The 20,352-nt window shown below is 59.5% G+C and overlaps 1 protein-coding gene across 4 annotated transcripts in view; it reads right to left on the reverse strand.

Moving 5' to 3' along the window:
- Positions 1-19,853, reverse strand: part of KCNH2 (potassium voltage-gated channel subfamily H member 2) — a 32,327-nt gene extending 12,474 nt beyond the window's left edge. The window contains exons 1-4 of one of the 4 annotated variants that reach the window (XM_045496161.1): positions 19,418-19,853; positions 16,418-16,648; positions 1,892-2,056; positions 367-813 (exon numbers count right to left, since the gene is read on the reverse strand). In XM_045496161.1, coding sequence (XP_045352117.1) covers positions 367-813; positions 1,892-2,056; positions 16,418-16,648; positions 19,418-19,493 — 919 coding nt within the window. In that variant the 5' untranslated portion in view covers positions 19,494-19,853. The remainder of the gene's footprint in view (positions 1-366; positions 814-1,891; positions 2,057-16,417; positions 16,649-19,417) is intronic. The other 3 variants (XM_045496159.1, XM_045496158.1, XM_045496160.1) reach the window with 3 other exon arrangements.
- Between the last annotated feature and the right edge of the window lie 499 nt (positions 19,854-20,352).

The raw sequence follows: 20,352 nt of genomic DNA on the forward strand, positions 1-20,352 counted from the left end.
CATGGCACAGCAGTGAGGTGATGGAGGAAGATGGTCCTCCGTAAACGTCTGTTCAGTGGGCCCTGGGCACCCGCCCAAGGGCCAGATGGTAGCTGGGACCCAGGGGCCTCTCCTGCCCTTCACACTCCCCATGGCCACCCCTGCTCCGGGCCATCCTGGGAGAGCGAGCTCCACCAGCCAGCAAAGGCTCTGCCAGTGGAAGAATGTAATGGGATGAATGGACATTTAATGGAGTAAAAGGCCACTTAATGGGATTAAGTAAGTGCTTAATGGGATTTCCATCTCCCAGGCGCACAGGACCAGGCTGAGAGGGAGGAAGCTGAGGGCCCCGAACGGGGCAGGCCCGGCGGGTGCTGCGGCCCTCACCGGTGCTGGCGTGGCGCGGCGGCGGGGGCAGCCCGGCGCGCATGGCCTCGATGTCGTCAGCGGAGGAGGCGCGGCGCACGCTGGCGCAGCTCTCCCGGGAGCGCGTCCGGGCCAGGCTGCAGCTGGAGCCGGAGGCGTCGGGGTTGAGGCTGTGTGCCCGGGGTGAGGGGTGCGTGTCGGGCGCGCAGGCAGGCGGTGAGCTGGGGCCCACCAGCGCGCGCCGCTCCTCTGCTGGCCCCAGCCCTGCCACGTGGTTGTCCATGGCCGTCACCTCGTCCAGGGCGAGCGACTCGCGGCTGGGCGCCGCCGGCGTCAGGTCCACGTCCACCACCACGGCCCCCGGGGCGCCCGCGCCGCCCCCGCCGCCGCCGCCGGGCCGCACCGATGACTCCCGGGCCGTCAAGGCCAGCAGCGCGGGCAGCTTCAGGCGGAAGGTCTTGGCTCGGCCTGCGGGGAGAAGAGAGGCGGGTGGCCACGGGGGATGGGGGGGGAGGGGGTAGGGCAGCCGGGAGGCAGGGAGGCCTGGGAGCTGGCGCCACAGCCACCGAGGGGAGGGAGGCGGGGAGCCCCAGGCAGCCGGCACACCTTCACCCCCACTCCCGCTGCACAGAACTCAAGTCTCAAACAGCTTGCGGCATAGGATCTTATCTAAGGCTCTGACAATAAGTTTCTTGAGCCTCACAGGTCACAGTGGGCTCCACATACACTTTGCCTGACTCTCACAATGCCGGTGGGTATCATTATCCCCCGTTTAGACTTGAGGAAATTTAGGCATCCGTGAGTTGTGCAACTCACAAGTAAACGGCAGAGCCTGCATTTGCATGGAGGAGCGATGCCTTCCGGCCATGCCCCGCCATCCTGCAGACAGTACCTGCAGAGCAGGTAAAGCCAGGGTTATTAACACTGCCTTCCCAGCACTTGAGAAGCCAAGAGGTGGAATCTTTTGCCAGGGGGAAAAATTAAAATGAAACCCAAAAAGGACATCATGGAGAAGGCGGGGAGCCTTTGTGTTACGGGAGCACGAGGTGAGGCCTCTGTGTCTCCAGCCATGGTGAACATTCCCTTCAAATCCTCAGTCAGCCAAGGCCAGAGCAGGGAGCTGGCCAGTCCAGGATCAAGGCCCAGGGGGCAGAAGCGACACAGAGAGGGAGTTGAATCCCTGAGAGACAGGGCCCTTCTGATGAGCAGGAGAGCTGCTCCAAGATGGTCGAGGCCATGTGGGAAGGGTGAATCCCTCATTCCTGGGGCTGAAGAGAGGACCACTCCCAGGAGACACTGTGGTAGGAACCCAAGCAGGTAAGGCTAGGAAACCAGGTACGTCCTGTCCCAAAGACCTGTGAATCTGGGCTCAGTCTGTCACCCCAGCCCTGTCTGTCCATCCTGAGCCAGATGGGCCTAGGCCAGATCCTTGGTGTTCTTTCCCCAACCTCTGAAAGGGGCACCCCAACACCACTTCCTGCAGAGCACTGACCTTGGGTAACCTCAAGGCCTCAGGAAAGGGACCTGAGAGTATGGTTACACTTACCCGGGGCCAACCAGCTGGTGGGGGGTCCACGGTGATTGGTGTCATGGGCCGGGGACCCCACCACGTCCTTTTCCATCACCACCTCGAAGTTGAGGATAAACATGATGACAGTTCCATCTTCATTCTTTACGGGCACCACGTCCACCAGGCACAGGAAGCAGCTCCCTGCAGAGTGGAGGACGTGGCCACTGTGACCCCAGGGCCCCTCAGGTGGGCACAGCAGAGCTGGACCCAAAGGGGCCAGTCCATGCCTCCCCCGCGGCCCTCAGCCACATCTCCCGGCCCGTCCTCTCCAGTGTCTCCTGCACCGACCCCTCCTTCTGCCCTGGGCCTGCCATCCTGAGCTCCCTCCCTCGATCTGTCCACTGCAGCTCACTGCTGCTTTTAAAAATTTTTTTTTCACATTTATTTATTTTTGAGAGACAGAGAGAGACAGAGCGTGAGTGGGGGAGGCAGAGTGAGAGAGGGGGACACAGAATCCGAAGCAGGCTCCAGGCTCTGAGCTGTCAGCACAGAGCCCCACGCGGGGCTCGAACCCACGAACCGTGAGATTACGACTCGAGCCGAAGTCGGGCGCTTAACTGACTGAGCCACCCAGGCTCCCCGTGCTCGCCGCTTCTTGTGGAGCCCTCTCTCTGTCTCCCTCCCTATCCTCTCGATGTATCCTTGCCTTCCCTCGCCCAAGGCAGCCCGGCACAGCAGGTGAGCCCGCAGACTACAGGCCCAGGATCTCTGCATCCAGCTTCCAGTTGTTTTGTTTTGTTTTGTTTTACCTTTAATTACGTAGCCTCCTTGTGCCTCATTTTCCTCACCTATGAAATGGGAATGATAGTAATTCCTTTCTCATGAGTTGTAAAGAGGAAGTAAGTCAACACGTGCCGAACACGGTGAGGGACTGACAGGTACTCTGACCCTGCTCTCCCTACATGAGTCCCCAAGTGCTATGCCGACCCACAAGCTGCGTTCACCAGTCGAGGGCAAGAGTTTCAAAACCATTACCGCAATGCGGGGTGCCCACAACGTCCACGCGACGCGTGTGATTTTGTAGTTCACAAAAGGGCTGGTCTATGACATGTAGACATAAAGGAAAGTAACCCTTTGGCAGAGAGTTGAGAAGCGTGGCCTCCAGACCTTTCCTCTCTGTCTCTCATTGTTCTCTCTGTCCCTTGACTTTTGTTTTCCCCTCCCAACCTCTGTCTCTCTGCCCACCAGAGCCCCTACACCAGGTGAGGTCAGTGCACCGGGCCCAGGGTACCCAGTCCTCCTCTGCTCCTTGTCCAGGGCACCATCCCTCACCCTTCTCTCTCTTCATTTCTGAGAGTGCCCACTCTCAGCCTCTGAGGCCCAGCTCAGAACTCCCACCCACAGGAAGCGATCCTGGATGAAACAGGAAGGCGCGTAAACACTCTGTTCCTCCTTCTTTATGGACCCAACAGGGACCAGACGCGTTCCTCATCTTCCTCTCGTTCTGGGTCAAACTTCTTTCCTTGCCTTGGCTCCCCCGTGATCATCTGTCTTCTCTGAACTGCAGAGGCCTACCTGACTCCCCACGGTAGGTTGTCCCCTCTGAAGGGCCTAGCACCTAAAACAATGCACCAGAGAGCAGGCCCGGCAGCAGGTGTGAGGGATGGGGGAGTGCTGATGGTGAGGGTGAGGGTGAGGTCAGGAAGGAGGAGGGTGGAGAGGAAGTGTGGGTGGTGAACTGAGTCGAGGAAGAAGCCAACAAACTTGCCCCCCCACCCCACCCCACCCCCACCCCCGCAGCCTCCAGACTTGGACTTGGGCTAGCGCTAGATGCCTGCCAACAAGGCCCTGAGGGCTGAGCCTCCGGCAGGCCAGGTACAAAGGGCCTAAGTCCTGGGAGATGCTCCCGGTGTGGGGAGGACTTGTTGGGGACAAGGCCGGGAGAGGGAGGCAGATCAGCACTCCTGAGGCCATCCTCTGAAACCAACCGGAACAGGACAGCACTGGGATAAGGGGTGGGGCGGGGAGAGCTGGGCCAGGGGAAGTGCTGGCCAGGAATTCTCCGCACCCCACCCCGAAGTCCTTCCACTCACCGCATCCTTGCCCTCACGGCTCAGCCTGGGAGACCTGAGCTGAGGGCTCTGTCTGGGTCTCCCTCCAGCAGCTGTCCCCTGACCCCTGGCCTCTGACATGGCCTGGCTGAAGCCCCACTGCGGTGTCACGAGCCGCAGGGGGCCGGGCCCAGCTGGAGACCGTTTGGCACCCAGGCAGCCCGGCTAGAGTTTATGCCCTAATATGGTGATGGCCGGCGGCCTGAACAGGGACTGGTCCTCATCAGGACTAAGGAGAGGCCAGAGACCAGGAAACCTGAGCCCTCAAGACCCCCAACACCCATCCCTGGGACCCCAGTAATCCAGGCCCCTGATTCTCATTCCTCGGTTCCTCCGGGGACACTCCTCTCAGAGAAGTCCGAAGTCTGAAATGGAGACGAGCCCAACCCTTCGAGAATGGCCTGGGGATTCTGCCCCCAACACAGAGCCTCGGGAGTCTGAACCCAAGGCCTCAATACCCCACGCCCACTCAGTTCAGGCTTCTCTGCAAGAGAGGCAGCCAGAACTGCATGCCGTCACTCAGGTAGCCCAGGACTGTGGCATCCCAAATCGCCACCCCACCGCCTGTCGGGCCGCCCGAAACTCCAGATAGAAGCCCCTTCGCAGTACAGAGCCGCTCCCCACTCTAGACAGACATCGCCATGAAGAGCCCCCTTGGCCCTCTCCCTTGGTCGACATTCAAGGAATTTTTCCTTTCAAATAACCCTGTCAAAGCCCTGGTTATTCCAAAAATGTGACCTGGAGCCCTGCCTGAGGGCTGCAGGGATGAGGGTGAGGAGGGAGGCTCCGGCTGCTATTTTCCAGGGGACAGGGAAGGAAGGAAAGCTAGTGGCCCCAAGTCAGCCAGGGCTCTCTGAGGCTCTACTTTCCTCCCACCACCCTGCTGGGCTGGCTGGGTCTCCCCCGGGCCGTCAGGCCGCCCATTCCCCAGCTCTTCCGCCAGATCTGCCAGCGATCCCCATCCCATCACTGGCTGGGATTATGGCGAGTGCGCGTCCCTCAGGGCAGCTGAGGCTCAGACGGGTCAAGGGCTGGGCCCAGGGACAGCCCGAGCAAATTGCAGCCTGTGGGTGGTGGGGCTCTGACCTTCACACAACTTCCCAGCAAAGAAATGCGGAGAGTCCACGGCTCAGCTGCCTCTGGGGCTGGCACTGCACACACAGAAGGGCGCCTCACCCTCCCCTAGACCCACTCCTACCTACCCCTGGACCCTGCACTTCGCTCCTCCCCCACTTCCGACCTTGCCCTGCCCCCAGGGCAGCTCCCCCTGGAGCAGAGGCTGACTTGGGCCCAGAGCCGGGCCAGGCTGCAGTTCCGTGGAAAGCCACTCTGTGGCAGGCACGGCCAACTCTCCCGAGGCCACCAGCGCGGAGCGCTCCGGGAAGGGACAGCCTGGAGGGGAGCAGCAGGAACCCCACACTGCCCACAGAAAGGCTGTGAGGTTCCCCAGTGCCAAGGAGGGGGAGGGGGTTGCAGGCTGTGCGGTCAGCTGGCCTTTGCTCACTGCTCCAGGATGACCTTGGGCAAATCACCTACCCTCCTGGAGCCTCAGGGTGCTCATGGGTAGCACTTGGGGGTGGGGGGGGGGGGGGATCACGCCCACCCCGCAGGGCTTGAGGGATGAATGAATATCCCATTCACCACCACCACACCACCACCCCCCCACACACAACCCCCAGCCCCAGCTGAAGATACTTGAAGGCTGGGTGTCCAGCCTTTGCCTACCTCCCGGAGCTCGGGACACCCCGGGCCCCGTGGGGATGGACACAATGAAAGCGGAGGCCACGGCTGATTAATAGCCATACACTGACAGGTTCCTCTGTGCCTCGGATCCTAATAGCCAACAGAGGTCATGCAGCTGATGGCAGGTCACTAAGGAGGGGAGAAGGGACAGGCAGGGGGCGGGGTCCTGGGGGAGAATCAGGCCTGAACACATTCCAAGTTCAGCGGGTACAGCCCCTCCCGCCCCCCTGCTGTCTTCCACCAGAACACATCGCCCGGCCCACTTTCATCTGGTGCCAACCACACCCAGCCGGGCAGCCAGAGGCAGGGTCCCTGCCCGGCACCCCAACCCAGCCAGGGACCTGGGACCCCACCCACAGTCCCAAACTGCATCTCCCACCTCCGGGCACCCCTGGCCTTGGCTGGGCTCCAGGCAGAAGCCATCCTCAGCTTCAACAGGGACAGGCCTTATCTTTCAGGGCAGCCCCCAACAGGCAGAGTAAGGGAGGGCTGAGGTGACCCGGAGTGTCCTCGGGCAAGCCCCTCAGGTCAGAGTCCCCAGATGCTCATCCGTAAATGAGATGTCATCCCTGCTCCTTTGAACGTGTCTCTTCATTCCCCCACGAACATTCACTGAGCACCCACATGATGTACTGGGGGCACCGTGCACAGGACAGGCCTGGCACCTGGCCTCACTGAGCCAAGGAGTCAAAAGGACCCCATTTCAGAGCCCAGCGTGAGGTGGAGGAAGAGAGAGTAACGCAGGCTGAGGGAAGAGCCTACAGGGCTGAGCTGACCTGCCCCAGTCAGCTGGAGCACTGGGCTATTGCTGTGTGGCTGCAGGCAGGCCACCCACCTCTCTGGACTTCGGTCTCCCTGTTAAGTACTGCAGGGACAAGTGATTCCTGCCCTGGGTGCCAGATGAAATGACAGATGGCCTTGTGGAAGCATCCAGAGCTCTAACGAGGCAGGGTGCCGGGTCCCCGCAGGGAAGGTGACCTCGGGGAGGCAGCCATCCTCACCCGGATCACCTCCCTGCCTGGCTCTCGGCAGGAGGAGCTGGGCCCAAAGTCACACTGAGGGCAGGAGGCTGGGGCTCCGGTCCTCCCTGTCCGCCCCCAGGCAGAGAGGCTGTCTCTGTCGGCGGCAGCCCAGGGCTGTGCAGTGTCAGGTTATATTTAGCCTGGTGGCGGCGACAGGAAGGTGCAGCAGGAACTGCTCCTGGCCAGGGGCCACCGTGTCGCTAACACCGCTCTCATGGGCAGCTGGGGGCCCAGGGAAGGCCAGGGATATTGCAGGCTCAGGGGACAGAATAGGGAACCCTGAGAGGTCAACCAGTGGGGGGGGGGGGGGAGGGGGGGGAGGGTCCTCTGCCCCTGACTCCCTCCGGGAGCTGAGCAATGCAGAATGACCGCTCTAGGGCAGGAGCTGGGAAGCCATGATCCGGCCCCCAACTCACTCAGAAAGACCATCTCCCATCTCCAGACAGACGCCTCCACCAGCCTGACACCTTCCCAGGGATTTATAGGATCATTTATAGGGCCCTCTGGGGCCCTCTGTGCTGCGAGCCAGACTACCACCCCTCCCCCGCAAACCCACTGCACGGCCAGCCTGTGCCACCTTTCCCCAGGGACAATGCAACAGCCTCAGGAGAAGAGTTCTTTCTAGACAAGCCCTGGGTCCCAGGCCCATCCACCTCCAGGGACACAGCCACGTGTCTATGTAATCTGGGAGCCACGACCTTGCCCTGCCCCCAGGAGCCTTGGGAAGGTGAAACAAGGCCATGTTCACGTGGGGAAGGCTGCTCTCCAGTTCCGTTCTCATTCCCCTCCTCCAAGCTTTCCCTTCTCCCTCCTACTTCCTGGAGTCTGCCCCCCCTTGGAATCCTCCGGAATCCCTGATCCCAACCACCTCAGACCTTTCAGCCCGCCCTCCCGGGTGGGCCTCCCAGCCTGCCGGGTCCCGGGTGCTCCCTCAGAGCCCCTTCAGGGCACCCCAGCTTCGCCTGGTACTCCAACTCCACAGCCCCCACCCCTCCTCCTGCCAGCTCCTGCCATCCCTCCAGGACCCGCAGGACTCCCCTCTACAAAGATGTTACTGACTGCTCCATCTGGCCCGTGTGATAGGTCTCTTTGAGAATTTCTAACACTCTATCCCTAATGTAGGAGGTAATTGTGCACTGGCTTCTGGGGTGAGCTTCCTTCTTTCCCCCCTACCCAAGCTGGAGCCCTGAGGCCAGGGCTGGGCTGGTTTCACAGGAAGTGCGGGGCAAGCAGGTGTCCAAGGACTGGTCGTCAGGGTGGTGACCTGCACTTAGGTGGGTGCAGACAGGGCCATCCCCCCTCCCATCTAAACTCCCTTTCAGATCCCGGGGGGCCAACTGGCCTTTCATGATAGAATTTGCCCATTTCAAACCCGTGCTGAGTCGAGACAGTTGTTGGAACCACCATGAGAATCAAGGTGTCTTTTCTTGAAGTGCTATTAAATCTAATCAACAGCGTGGAACATAAAGGCCGGCAGCCCAGGAACCAGGGCAGGGGACCAGAGCAAGAGCCGCAAAGGCACGGAGTTTCTGAGCCTCAGACCCCCACCAGTGCCCTTTCCTGTGACTCCCGCACGGCCTGCCGCTGGGCAGCGAGGGCAAACAGCCACAGTCCACCAGGAAACAACCTGGGGTCCCTACCTGCCTCCAACTGTCTGCAAGCCCCAGAACTACATGCCCCCCTTAGCTCCCAGCATACCCCAGAGAGCCAGGGGATGCCTTGAGAACACCCACCCCAATTCCAGCACTCTCATTGATCGCCCAGGCGGCCACAGCTTCTCAATCATTAAAGCAAGAGCTGTATTCCCTCCAGGACTCTCCCAGTTCACAGGACGCTGGGACGCTCCAAAGAACAAAGGCAGGTACAAATGCAGACACCCGTGAAGCCTCCTGAGGAGTCAGATGGACCTCTGACCATCCAAACACATGGCAACGACCCAAACAAAGACATAGAAAACCGGCATTGTCTGCAGATGATAGGATCATCTCCCCCACGGAACCAACAAAATCAACAGAGAAACAATTAGAACTAATAAGAGAGCAAGCTCAATGAGGCTGCCAGATGCAAGATCAGCCCCAAAATGGACAGTATTTCTCTCCGCCAGCACAAAACTATTAGAACAGGTAGTCAAAAACAAGGTCCCTTTCGTAATAGCAACAAAAACTATAAAGTAACTAGGAATTGATCAAAAATGCACAAGACCTCTGTGGGGAGGTGGGGACGGGGGGGGGGCGGTACTTAAAACTAATCAAGAGTACAGAAACAATCTGATAAATGGAGAGATAGTCCAGCCTCTTGGATGGGACAGATATTATACAGATGTCAATTCTCCCCCAAATTGATCTGTAAAACTAATCTAATTCCAATCAAGATTCTAGTATGGGTTTTCTTTCCAGGAACTCGAGAAACTTTCCCTAAAGTTCATAAAGAAGAAGAGAGGTCCACAAATACCCGAGTCAATCTTTAAAAAGAAGAAGAAAGACGGAATATGTGCCTTTCCAGATACTAAGACATACTAAATGCCACAGTTGTTTTAGTGTGGTTTTGATGCAAGAAGAGACAAATAAATGTTTGGAACAGAACAGGGAGCTCCAAGACAGACCCATGGATAGATGGGAAATTAGCTTACGATCAAGGTGGCCCCACGAATGCTGGAAAAGAACAGGCTGTTTACTAGGTGTGTGGGGAGAATTGGCTCACTACACGGAAAAAAATATAACTTGATCCCCACTTGACACCACAGAGGGAGGCTCAGGATGGACGAAAGCCAACCGAGAGAGGTAAAACAATTAAATTAATAGAAGAAAATGGAGCCCTATGCAACCTCAGGGTAGTGAACAATTTCTTAAACAAAACTTCAAAAGCACAAACAAAGCTAAAAGTCAGTTAATTTGCATCAACACAAAGTGTCTTTGTCAGATAAAGTTGAGAAATAATTGAACGGGAGAAGATATTTGCAATATCTCCATCCAACAGGAATGAATGTCTGGAACCCATATATTGAGTATTTAACTGTAAGCATGTGTATTTCTAGAATACCCAAGCAACTCCTGCAAATCACTAAGAACAAAAGACAGTAGCTTCATGAGAAAAGTGAGCAAAGATGGGCGCCTGGGTGGCTCAGTTGGTTGAGCATCCGACTTCAGCTCAGGTCATGATCTGAAGGTTCTTGGATTCGAGCCCCGCGTCGGGCTCTGTGCTGACAGCTTGGAGCCTGGAGCCTGCTTTGGATTCTGTGTCTTTCTCTCTGCCCCTCCCCCGCTCGTGCTCCGTGTCTCTCTCTCTCTCTCTCTCTCTCTCTCTCTCTCTCAAAAATAAACAGTAAAAAAAAAGAGAGAAAGAAAGAAAAGTGAGCAAGGATATGAACAGGCAACTCACAGGAAAATCGACACAAAACGCAATGGAGCCTAAGACATGCCAGGACTCACACAATATCAAACAAATGCAAATTTAAGGCAGCCAGTTATCACTTTCACCTATTAGGTTGGCAAAAATTATAAACGTGGATGACGCCAAGTGTGGCAGAGATATGAGGGACTAGGAATCTGGTACCCTGTTTAGGCAAGTGGTGATGGGGGTAGCTATGCTGGGGTACAGTCTGACAGAGCTTAGTTGAATTAAGTGTCCACAGACCTTGTGATCCAGCAATCCCACCCCTGCAGATACATCCCAAAGACATCCTCACCCGAGTCCAGAAGGGACCATGGCTGAGGATGTTCACTGCGGCATTATTTATGCGGGAAATCTGGAGATGGCTGCCCAGGAGGGCGGGCAGGTAAACTGAGGTGGGTACACACCACAAAATACAAAGCTACAGGCTAGATGTTAAGTAGCAACCTGGATGGACTGAAAGGCATACTCCTGTGCAAGTCAAGTGAACACCAGAATATAATATATAGCACATATCATTTACATAAATTAAGCCTGTGTGTATCCAGACAAAATACACATTTTGCAAGAACATATGCAAGCAACACATTCACAGTAAGTACATCTGAATGGTTGCCTAAGGGGAGGGTAATGGGGCTGGAGAGCGAGATAAAAAGGAAAATGAAATGAAAGAGAAAGAAAAAAAAAAAAAGAAACATGAACACAAATACGGTTTCAGTGATTTGAGGGAGAGGCAGAAGCCTGGGGAAGGAGGGGAGAGGCGAGCAGGGGTTGCGAGCAGGGCACAAGGCAAGGAGGGGAGCACCGTAGGGGGCAGAGATGCTGAGGCCCTGGGTCAGCTCACTTCCCCCGGCTGGCCAGGACCTGGGGACACATGGCCGATGGCCAAGCAGGTGCAAGTCTAGCTGAGCCAGAAATTGTTCCAAGTCATTGACTCCGAGTATAGGGCTTCTACAATACAGCACACTGCCCAGCCCTTCATTCATTCATTCATTCATTCATTCATTCATTCCTTCCTTCATGCATTTGTACCGAGCTCCAGTGTGGACTAGACACAGACACCACAGAGAACAAAACAGACAGGCTGCTCTCTGCCCTCGTGGAGCTTATGATCTAGCGGGGGAGGTCAGACACGGCAATCTCATCCAGAACTGGGAAGGAGGGAGAATATGGGCCAAGGAGAAGACACTTCTTGTCTGGTAGACAGATGACCAAACCAGAGAGAGGCTTGTGTGAGGCCACCCACAGTCCACAGCATGGAGAGCTTTACGGCCCCTAGATTAAAGCCTGCAGGGGATTTTGGGGGGCAGCGGTTCATCCAGAGCCTCTCCCATTCTTTTTTTTTTTTTTTTAAGTTTATGTACCTATTTTGAGAGAAAGGGGGGGGAGGGACAGAGAGAGAGAGAGAGAGAGAGGGCAGAAGAGAATCCCAAGCAGGCTCCATGCTATCAGCACAGAGCCCGATGCGGGGCTCAATCCCACGAACCGTGAGACCATGACCTGGGCTGAGATCGAGAGTCGGACGCCTAAGTGACTGAGCCACCCAGGTGCCCCGAGTCACCCATTCTCGTCTCGTGTCCCAGGTGTCCCACCACGACCACCTCTTCTAGCCCTGCTCCCGTATCAGGGAGGAAAGTTTCTGTCAAAGTCCATCGCACTAAGGGGCTGATATTTCCACATTCCCCCCTACATGCAGGGGCAGGTGATGAGAGAGAACACATTTTTCAAAAGCAAGGCTCATTCTCCACCCAAGCAAAACTTTCCCTAGTGGAGGCATCTGGGGCATCCTCAGAGGGGATATTTAAGTGCAAAAGGGCTTTCTTGGAACCTCTCAAGTCACATCGCCCTGGAAGCCGCCTCTAGGCAGCAAAGAGGCTGAGTCTCACCCCATCTCACACACCCATGCCGGCCCTCCTGATGCCCACAGCCCCCCTCCCCAGAGCCCAAGGCCACCGTCAAACTCTGCTCTCATTGTGGACGAAGGCTCTGCACAAATATTTACATAGCTCCTCTCCGGGGGCTACAGCAGACACAACACGGAGGAGCCGCCCTCCCAACACTCTCCAGACCCCAGAGCGGGCCAGAAGTGGCTGACACCCTCAGTCTTGGCAGGCTACCTCACCCCTGGGTGGTGCTGGGACAGGAAGCTCCCGAGCAGGCCAGGGCACCCTACTCTAGCTCAGGAATGACCCTTCCCTAGCGGCCTTGCAGAAGAAATGCCGGCTGGGGGCAGCAGGGCCCCCCAGGCCCCTGGGCCCTGCTCCTGGCTACCGTGCAGGGGCACGTGCACGTGCTCTCACATGCCACGTATCCGAGCCACCCAGGCCCTGACTGGAGGACCAAGGTGGAGGGAGCCCCCGTGAGGCTTCCGCCCTTGAGACAGGTGCTGCCTGCGTCTAAACTCATTCCTCCAGGAATCGCTCTGGTGTGCTCCCATCTCAGGGACACAGGACACACCTGGACCCCCACCTCTGTCTCACCTGCCTGCCTGGCCTCAGTATACCCAAGGGCTCCTTCACCAGCAGCCCGATTGGTGAGGGTCTGGGCACCTGAGGATCGTGACCTGGGCAGGGGCCCAGGAGGTGGGCGTCTGAGCTTGGGCAGAGGCCGGCCACGATGGAAAAGGGAGGAGTCTCAGAGTGTCACAGTGAGGAGTCTGATCAGGGGACAAGGAGGAAACGGGGAAGTGGCCCGGTGTATATGGAGGGTTGCTGGGGCCCGAAGTGTCTGCCCAAGCACCTGAGATGCTGTAGTCTGAGTCTGGGAACCACCCAGCAGTGGGTGTGAGGCCACCACTGGGGCTCTGGCTCCCCGTGGGCACTAGGGACACCGGGGAGCAGGCTGGCCCCATGGTCCCCACCCCTCCCCCAGCCCACAGCTCAGCTGTTGCAGTGGGGGCCCTCTGACCCTGTCGCCATGGCAACCAGCCTGCAGCTGGAGTGGAGAAGCCGACTGACTCTTCTCTAGAGACACCCCCGTCCCCCACCACGCACAGGCCCCCGGGGACACAGGGATGTGGAGACCAGGCCAGAACAGGCAGAGGTATGGGGAGCCAGAGAGAGAGACTTCCAGATAGAGCCCAGAGGGGCAGAGGAAGAGAGGCGAGGAGGAAGGCTCAGCGGTGCTGGAGGGAGGGAAGAAGGGAGACAGGTGTAAGGAGGAGGAGATAAAGACCAAGGGGACAGGAGTCGGCAGGGAGGCCACCTTGAGAGAGAAGAGGAACAGAGTCCCTGAGCAGAGGCTGAACTCGGTGGGAGGCGGGGCGCAGACAGATGAAAACAGAGAGCAGAGAACAAAAGGGACAGAGAGCAGGGGGCCTCCCTGAGGCCTGGCAGAGGACAGAGCGAGTGAGGAAGAGCCGCCAAAGGACCCACAACGCACCCCTCCAACCGTGGAGGGACACAGGTGTGCACCAGCAACACCTGCCGCCATGACGTGGCCCCAGGGCCCCCCAGGCTGCTACTGCCTGCCGGCCCCAAGCTGCTGGCTCTACTCCCAGGTCCGTCTTAATCCTGGGCTTCGTGTTAAGGGGCACGGACACAGGGCCGGCGAGCCCTGGCACCTCGTGTCTCTCCCTCCAGCCCGCACCCACCCCCCGCCCCAAGTCTGGCCTCCCCACCTCCCAGCAGTCCCAGCACCTAAATAATGGGGCTGTCTGGCTCCAGGCCCTGACACTGCACAGAACTAGGCTTGAGGCACCGACACAGCACAGCTGTCCGCAGTGGCGCCTGCCAGCAAAAGGCCCCGCCTCCTTCCCAGCCACCCACCTCCCTGGAGCTGAAGCCCGGGGACCCACTCTCCGGTGGCTGGCCCAGGCAGAGACCCAGAAAAGGGCCTGGACAGAAGCGAGCGGCGGCACTGCCCTTCCTCACCTCTGCCTCCCTATTCATACACATACACGGCATACACAGCACGGGGCAGGCCACAGGCATTTGCCCGAGGGACTAAGCATTTCAAGGCAGAGAGAAGGGAGGCAGAGGAGATCTGTCTGCATCCTGGGCCTCAAGTGCCAGGACAAATGGGGACCCACAGGACCCGAGGGGTCAAGGCCAGCCTGTTGGCCAACAGGAGAAACTAGGTGAGAGCAGACAAGAGGGCAGTCAGAGAGGACTGGCACACGATTTTCTGGATGGCATCCCCATTTGGAGAGTAGCCGGAGGGAGGAAAGAACGTGCACTTGGGCAGGGGGCCTGGGTTCTAGTCCCACCTCATCCGCTGGTTAACTAGTAACTGGACCTCTGCTTCTCAGCTTCTCCAGCTGTAACTCAAGTGGGCTGGATGAAGTGATCCTCAAGGTCACCAAGATTTCCCGATAGCACCTCAGAAGAAGGGGTCCCGTGGCCATCTTCTCCCAAAGGAGCCATCTTGGGACGAGAGGGAGGGCCAGTTCCCGGAGCACCACGGGGAAGATGGAAGCACCCAGGCCCCGTTGCCAAGGGGCTGCGTGGGCACCTTACCTTGGAAGCAGAAACAGGCTCAAGGCAGGAACCGAGTTCTCGAGCTACCTAATTTCTGGTGTTAGACCTGATCCCAGGACTTGCGTACCAACATTCTTTTCATCACGCCAATGGTTCGCAAACTTTCAGAATCAAATTGTACACAAAGTCACGTGCAGGATACGGATATGCCTGTACCTATGTGGGGCCATGTTTAATAGGTGACAGCAAAGCAGGACGGGTCGGGCTCGGATCAGACAGACAGAGCTCCGTTCCCAGCTCTGCCACTTTCTAGCTGTGCGACTTTGGTGCAATTTCTTAATTTCCCTGAACTTCAGTTTCCTCATCCATAAAATGGAGATACAAATAGTGTCTACCTCCCAGGGCTGTTGTGAAGATTCCATGAGATAAGCTAAGTGAAGCATCTAGCCCGGCGTCCAGCACATAGAAGCCACCCACCAATGCATGCTAGCACTAGATGGCCCGGCAGATAGAAAAACAGGTCTGCTCTGATTCAGGTTCTGGGGAGACTTCAGCGAAAAAACAGAAGGCTTCAGAGTTTGCATCTACTCTCCTGGCCCCTGCCTCCCAGCCAGAACCCCATTTTCTATAAGCAAACTCCCTTCTACAGGGCCCCAGTCAGAGCGCCCCTTCTATCGCGGTCCAGTGATCTCACAGGCTGTGCACGCCTGCAACAGCGGGGCCATCGAGAGATGCAAGGCAGCTTCGCTAGACTCTGAGCATGCAGGGGATATTCCAGGGACAGCGCCAGGTGCGCACAGGACCGCTGGCTCACTCTGCCTACCCACAGGGGAAAGCGGAGAGTGCTATCTCCAGCAGGTAAGCTCCCATCTGGCAGTAACCTCATCTGTCTTGTTCACTGAGCTATCTACAGGACCCTAGCACTGCACCTGGCTCACAGGGGTTCAGTAAATGCTCATCAGATACACACTAGTGAGTAGCAGAGTTTGGGCATCCATGGCCAGTCCAGTGGCACCTTCTGGAGCCACCTCCCCAGCCCTCCAATACCTGCAGGCCTGCCAAAGCCCTGTTTCACTGCCCTCCTCGAGCAGAGCCCAGCCCACCAGGGCAGGCACAGTGCGAGAGCAGCCCCGCCCAGGGTTCTGTTTATCCACTGTCCGGAAGCCCAGAGCAGCTGGGCTGGGAGGCGGTGGCTGAGCAGAGACACCTGGCGAAGGAAGGGGTGATGGGTGATGGGCGGGCACGCAAACCATGAGACAAAGGGAACGGAGGTTGTGGGGTGAGGCACGCACCTTCTGCCAGGTGCAGCCTAAGTACAGGAGAGAGAGGAGCAGGAGAAGGACAGCAGAGAGCCAGAGTCCTGCAGCCCCCCTGCCTCACCCTCAGTGACATCTCCCCAGACCAACCACCTGGCAGGGGCTGCCCTAGGGGAGCTAGAGGCCTGGGCCGGAAGTCAGTGCCCAGACACCAACCTGACCTTCTGTCAACTCCTTCCACTCACCTGCCATCCGGCCCCGTCCAACTCCAGCCCACCTACCTCAACCTGCCCACGTTAGCCCAGGGAAAGAAGAAACCAAAGGCGCCATACCCACAGCCAAACAGCCCCTTGGTCACCCCGAAAACCATCCCGCCGGAATGAATGAGGTGAAGAGACCCACTCCGTCCGGCAGCCCCAATGCCCAGCCGGCGCCTGCCACCTGACCCACAGCAGTGGCCCCAGTTGGGGGTCACACACCGCAGGGCACTCGCCGGGTCTCCCGCCACGCTCCGGCCTCGCCCGATCCAGCCGTCCCTACCCCCACCCCAGTCCCTCGCGGCCCCGCCCCCTCGTCGCGACCACGCCCCCCTCGTCGCGGCCCCGCCCCGGCCCGCGCCTACCATCCTTCCGGTAGAAGGCGATCTCCACTTTGCGCTCCTCCGCGCCCAGCAGGGCCTGCGCGATCTGCGCGGCCGCGCGGCGCTGCGTGCGCGGCCCGTGCAGGAAGTCGCAGGTGCAGGGCCTCTGCATCACCTCGGCCCGCGAGTAGCCACACAGCTCGCAGAAGCCGTCGTTGCAGTAGATGACGGCGCAGTTCTCCACCCGAGCGTTGGCGATGATGAACTTGCGGCCTGGGGGGGCGGGGATGAGCAGGCACGTGAGCAGGGACCCCTGCCTCGGGGGCTCCCAGCCCTTCCGCGCATTCTCCTGTCACACACAGCCACCCGCCGGGGGACTCCCCGCTCCAGGCAGCACAGCGGCGACTGGGGTCCCTAGCAGGGGGCGAATGCAGCTGTGTGGCCCGACACAGGTGCCTCCGCCGGCCCTGCCCGGCGACGCGCCCCCTCCCCCGCCCGGCCCGCGGGCTGGCTGCATGGCTTCCCCCGGGCAGGCTGCCAGCGGCCCCCCGCCCCCTCCGCGCCCGGGGCCGAGGCCAGCCTGGGCGGGTGTCAGCAACGCGTGTCAGCAGCCGCGGCGGAGGGATAAACACTGGGCCTGGAGAGGGAGCCTGGGAAGGGCCAGAGATGGCGGCTAGCCTTCCCTTTGCATCAGGTCGTCCGGCTTCTCTTCCTGACCTCTGCTCTCTAGACTGGGGGCGGGGGTGGGGGGGGGGGGGCGGCGCGCACACTGGGCACTCCTTACCCTGGGGATCCTTAGGCTATCACTCCCCCAAGTACCTGGGGACCCTACCAGGCCAGTACTTCCCGGGACTTGCGCGCCCCTTAAGGGCAGTCAGGGGCTGGACAGTGGGCACTCTAAAGGGGACGAGGGAAGTACCACGTGAACACCTACGATGCCCTCTCTCATTTAATACTCTGACAACCCCATAAGATAGGCATCATTAGCTTTGTTTTATAGATGAAGAAACTGAGGCTCAAAAGAAGTTCAGAGCCATGCCCACATCTTGCAGCTTGTAAAAGAGCTAGCTTTTGAACTTAGGTGTGACAGAAGAAGGAATAAAAGGAGGATCACAGGCAGAAGCCCAAGGTCATAGGGAGCAAGGAAAGGGACCTGAGGCTTCAATCCCGGAAAATACCGGGAGCCAGGGATGGACCTGAGACAGTGGCCCGCTTGTAAGAAGACAGACCCAGGGAAGGGAGGCCTTCTTCACTTTGACCCCGTCAAGCTGAGGTGCCCCAATGGACCCATTTCAGCTGGACGTGGGTCACCTGCTCCACACCTGCCCCCAGGGCCCAGCTAGCTGGCAGGTGAGCCGCAGGCAGGCGGCAGACCCAGCTGGTGCCAGGGAAGATACTCGGGGATAAGAGCTTTTTATAAACACAGAAGTTTCCGGCCACTTTGGCCTTTAATGCTGGGGCTTTGGGTAGCAGTTGGAACTCTGCCCCCTCGCCTTCCAGCAGGCACAGCCCTCTCAGTCTGCAGCTCTGGGCAATCCCACGGACAAGGCCCAGGCTGCTGCAGCAAGGGCTCCCCGACACAGGCTGCCTAAAGCCATCCCTTATCCTGTCTCCGGGAAGTTAGTTTTTTAAGTTGGGTCATCTTTAGGTCAGTTCACCAGGCCTCCACAACTCCCAGGCAGCCATCAGGAGTCAGGGTTCCTTGTCACACGAAAAGACCCCTGACTTGGCCTCCACCTCCACCTAAGCCCAAGGCAGCCCAGAGTGCCAACCACACACACCAGCTTTGGAGAAGAGAAACCAGCTCCCAGGCCCAGAGAGAGAAGAGCGAGTTTCTTCGAAGGCAGGCCCTACCCCCACCCCTTCCGAGCTCCTGGAATACACCACAGAAGGGATCTGAAAGGCTCCTTTGGCCACCCCCTCCTTTCCAGATGTGGAAACTGATATTCGGAGAAGGAAGAGTCACTCAAGGTCACATGGCAGTCAGTGGCAGAGGTGGGGCCAGAAGCTGAGCCCCCAGATCCTAGCCCAGGTTCTTTCCATGCAGACACAGCCTCCGGGAGCTTTTGAAAAGGAAAGACCCCACCTTGTGGCCCTCCACCGTGTCAGTCTCCTCCCCCTCAGGATCATCTTGTTCCTCGGCTTCAGACAATGCTGCCCGTCAAACTGATCCCTCCCTCCCCCCCACCACAGTTACAAGCACACGTTGTCCTGTGCTCACAGGGTCATGGGCAAGGAATGTCACCCGCTCCCTGCTCCCAGGGCCCTTGGCCGTCACACCCACCATGGCACATGCAGCCTTGGAGAGAGACGCACACATGCTGGGAGGATAAAACACCCACACCAGAACATTCACCTAGCCTGGGACACTTCTGGAAGCCTCCCCTACTGGACCAGGCTTAGGGGTGCTGTAGTCCCCATAAAGGGGCTCAGGGCAGGAAAATGAACAATATGGGGGCACTGCATTGAGCCTGTTAGACCCTTAGAGCCCAGTCTCAGGCCATGACACCCTGTCACCTAGGAGCCCACAGTTTGCAGCTCTGTCCAAAATACCTCCCCACTGCCCAAGCAGGGCCGAACTCATGGGTGACACACACACCCCAGGAGCAGGTTAGGCACTGACTCTAAGTGCTTGGCTCTCGGTCTCTCAAAAACACAGTCAAGACGGCTGAGACACAGTACTTAGTGTCTCACAGTTTGGACCATACATGTTCTGTCCCTGCCCCCACACAGCCCCATCCACATCCAGGCACCGGAGTTAGGGATACCTGCACACTTGAGATGTCACACACACTCCGGATCCTGGAAGCCTGAGCTGAGCCTCCAGCCCTGTGCCCCAATACAGCCCCCTTGGCTCCAAACCCACGGCCCCCAGCACCAAGCCTTGCCCTCGAGACCCCTGGCCAGCGCCTTGAGGCCACCAGCCCCCATTGACTCGCACCAGCCCGAAGCACACGGCCGGGGCACGCCCCTCCATTCACACTCTGGAGCGCTCGGCCCGCCCCCAGAGCCCCCTCCCCGCCGGCCCCCTCCCCCACTCACTCTGGCCCTCAAACTTGCGGATGATGGTGTCCAGGAAGGTGTTCTGCGGCGCGACATGGCCCCTCCGCACCGGCATCCTGAGCCCATGGGCGGGCCGGGCGGGCCCCCACCCACCCCGGCCCGGCCCGGCCCGACACAGGCTTCGGGTGGCCCGGCCCGGCCGTGATCCCCGCACCCCGCGGCCAAGCAGACCACGGGCGGGGCCGGGACTCGGTTGCGGGCGCGGGGTCCCCGCTCGGCTCCCGGCTCCTGACCGCGGGCCGGGCCTGGAGCCGCCTGAGCTCGGGCCGCCCGGCCGCCCGCACACCTGTCTGCCGGCCCCCTCCGAGCCACGGGCCCCGCTCCGCCGCGTCCCCGCGCTGCGCTCCGCCCGCCCGAGCGCCGGGCTCCCGGCTCCCGCCCGCCGCGCCGACAGCCGCTCCGGCGCCCGCGGCTCCGGCTGCGCCTGCGGCTCGGCCCGGCGGCGGAAGGGTTAACGCGGCGCGCGCCCCTCGGGCTCCGGCCCCCGCCTCCCGGCCCCCTCCCGCCCGCCGCGCGCCCGCAGCACCGCCCTCTTCCCCCCCCCCCCACACCCCGCGCGCCCGCCCTTCCCATTGGCTGAGCAGCGTCAAGGGCTCCCCCACCCCAGCCCCTCGCTCAGCCCAGGAGCCCCCGGGACTCGCGCGCCCCAAAGAGGGGGAAGGGGCCCCTAGGTAGGGGAACAGTGAGGGTAGGTGTGATGACCGGCCTTCAGACGGCCAGGGAGGGGCCTGGGGATTCCACCCCCGACCCCCGGACTGGAAGGACTGAGAAACCTGACTTGGAGAGGTCTGGTCCCTTATGCCCTTGTCGCCCACCACTCCAAGCACGGGCTGGATACACACAACAAGCGCCCAAAGCCCGCTGTAGGTGACACGGCCGAGGCCTGGGCCCTGGGAGGATGAACCCAGGGTCAG

Source organism: Leopardus geoffroyi, chromosome A2 (assembly GCF_018350155.1).
Source record: "Leopardus geoffroyi isolate Oge1 chromosome A2, O.geoffroyi_Oge1_pat1.0, whole genome shotgun sequence".
Classification (NCBI taxonomy): domain Eukaryota; kingdom Metazoa; phylum Chordata; class Mammalia; order Carnivora; family Felidae; genus Leopardus; species Leopardus geoffroyi.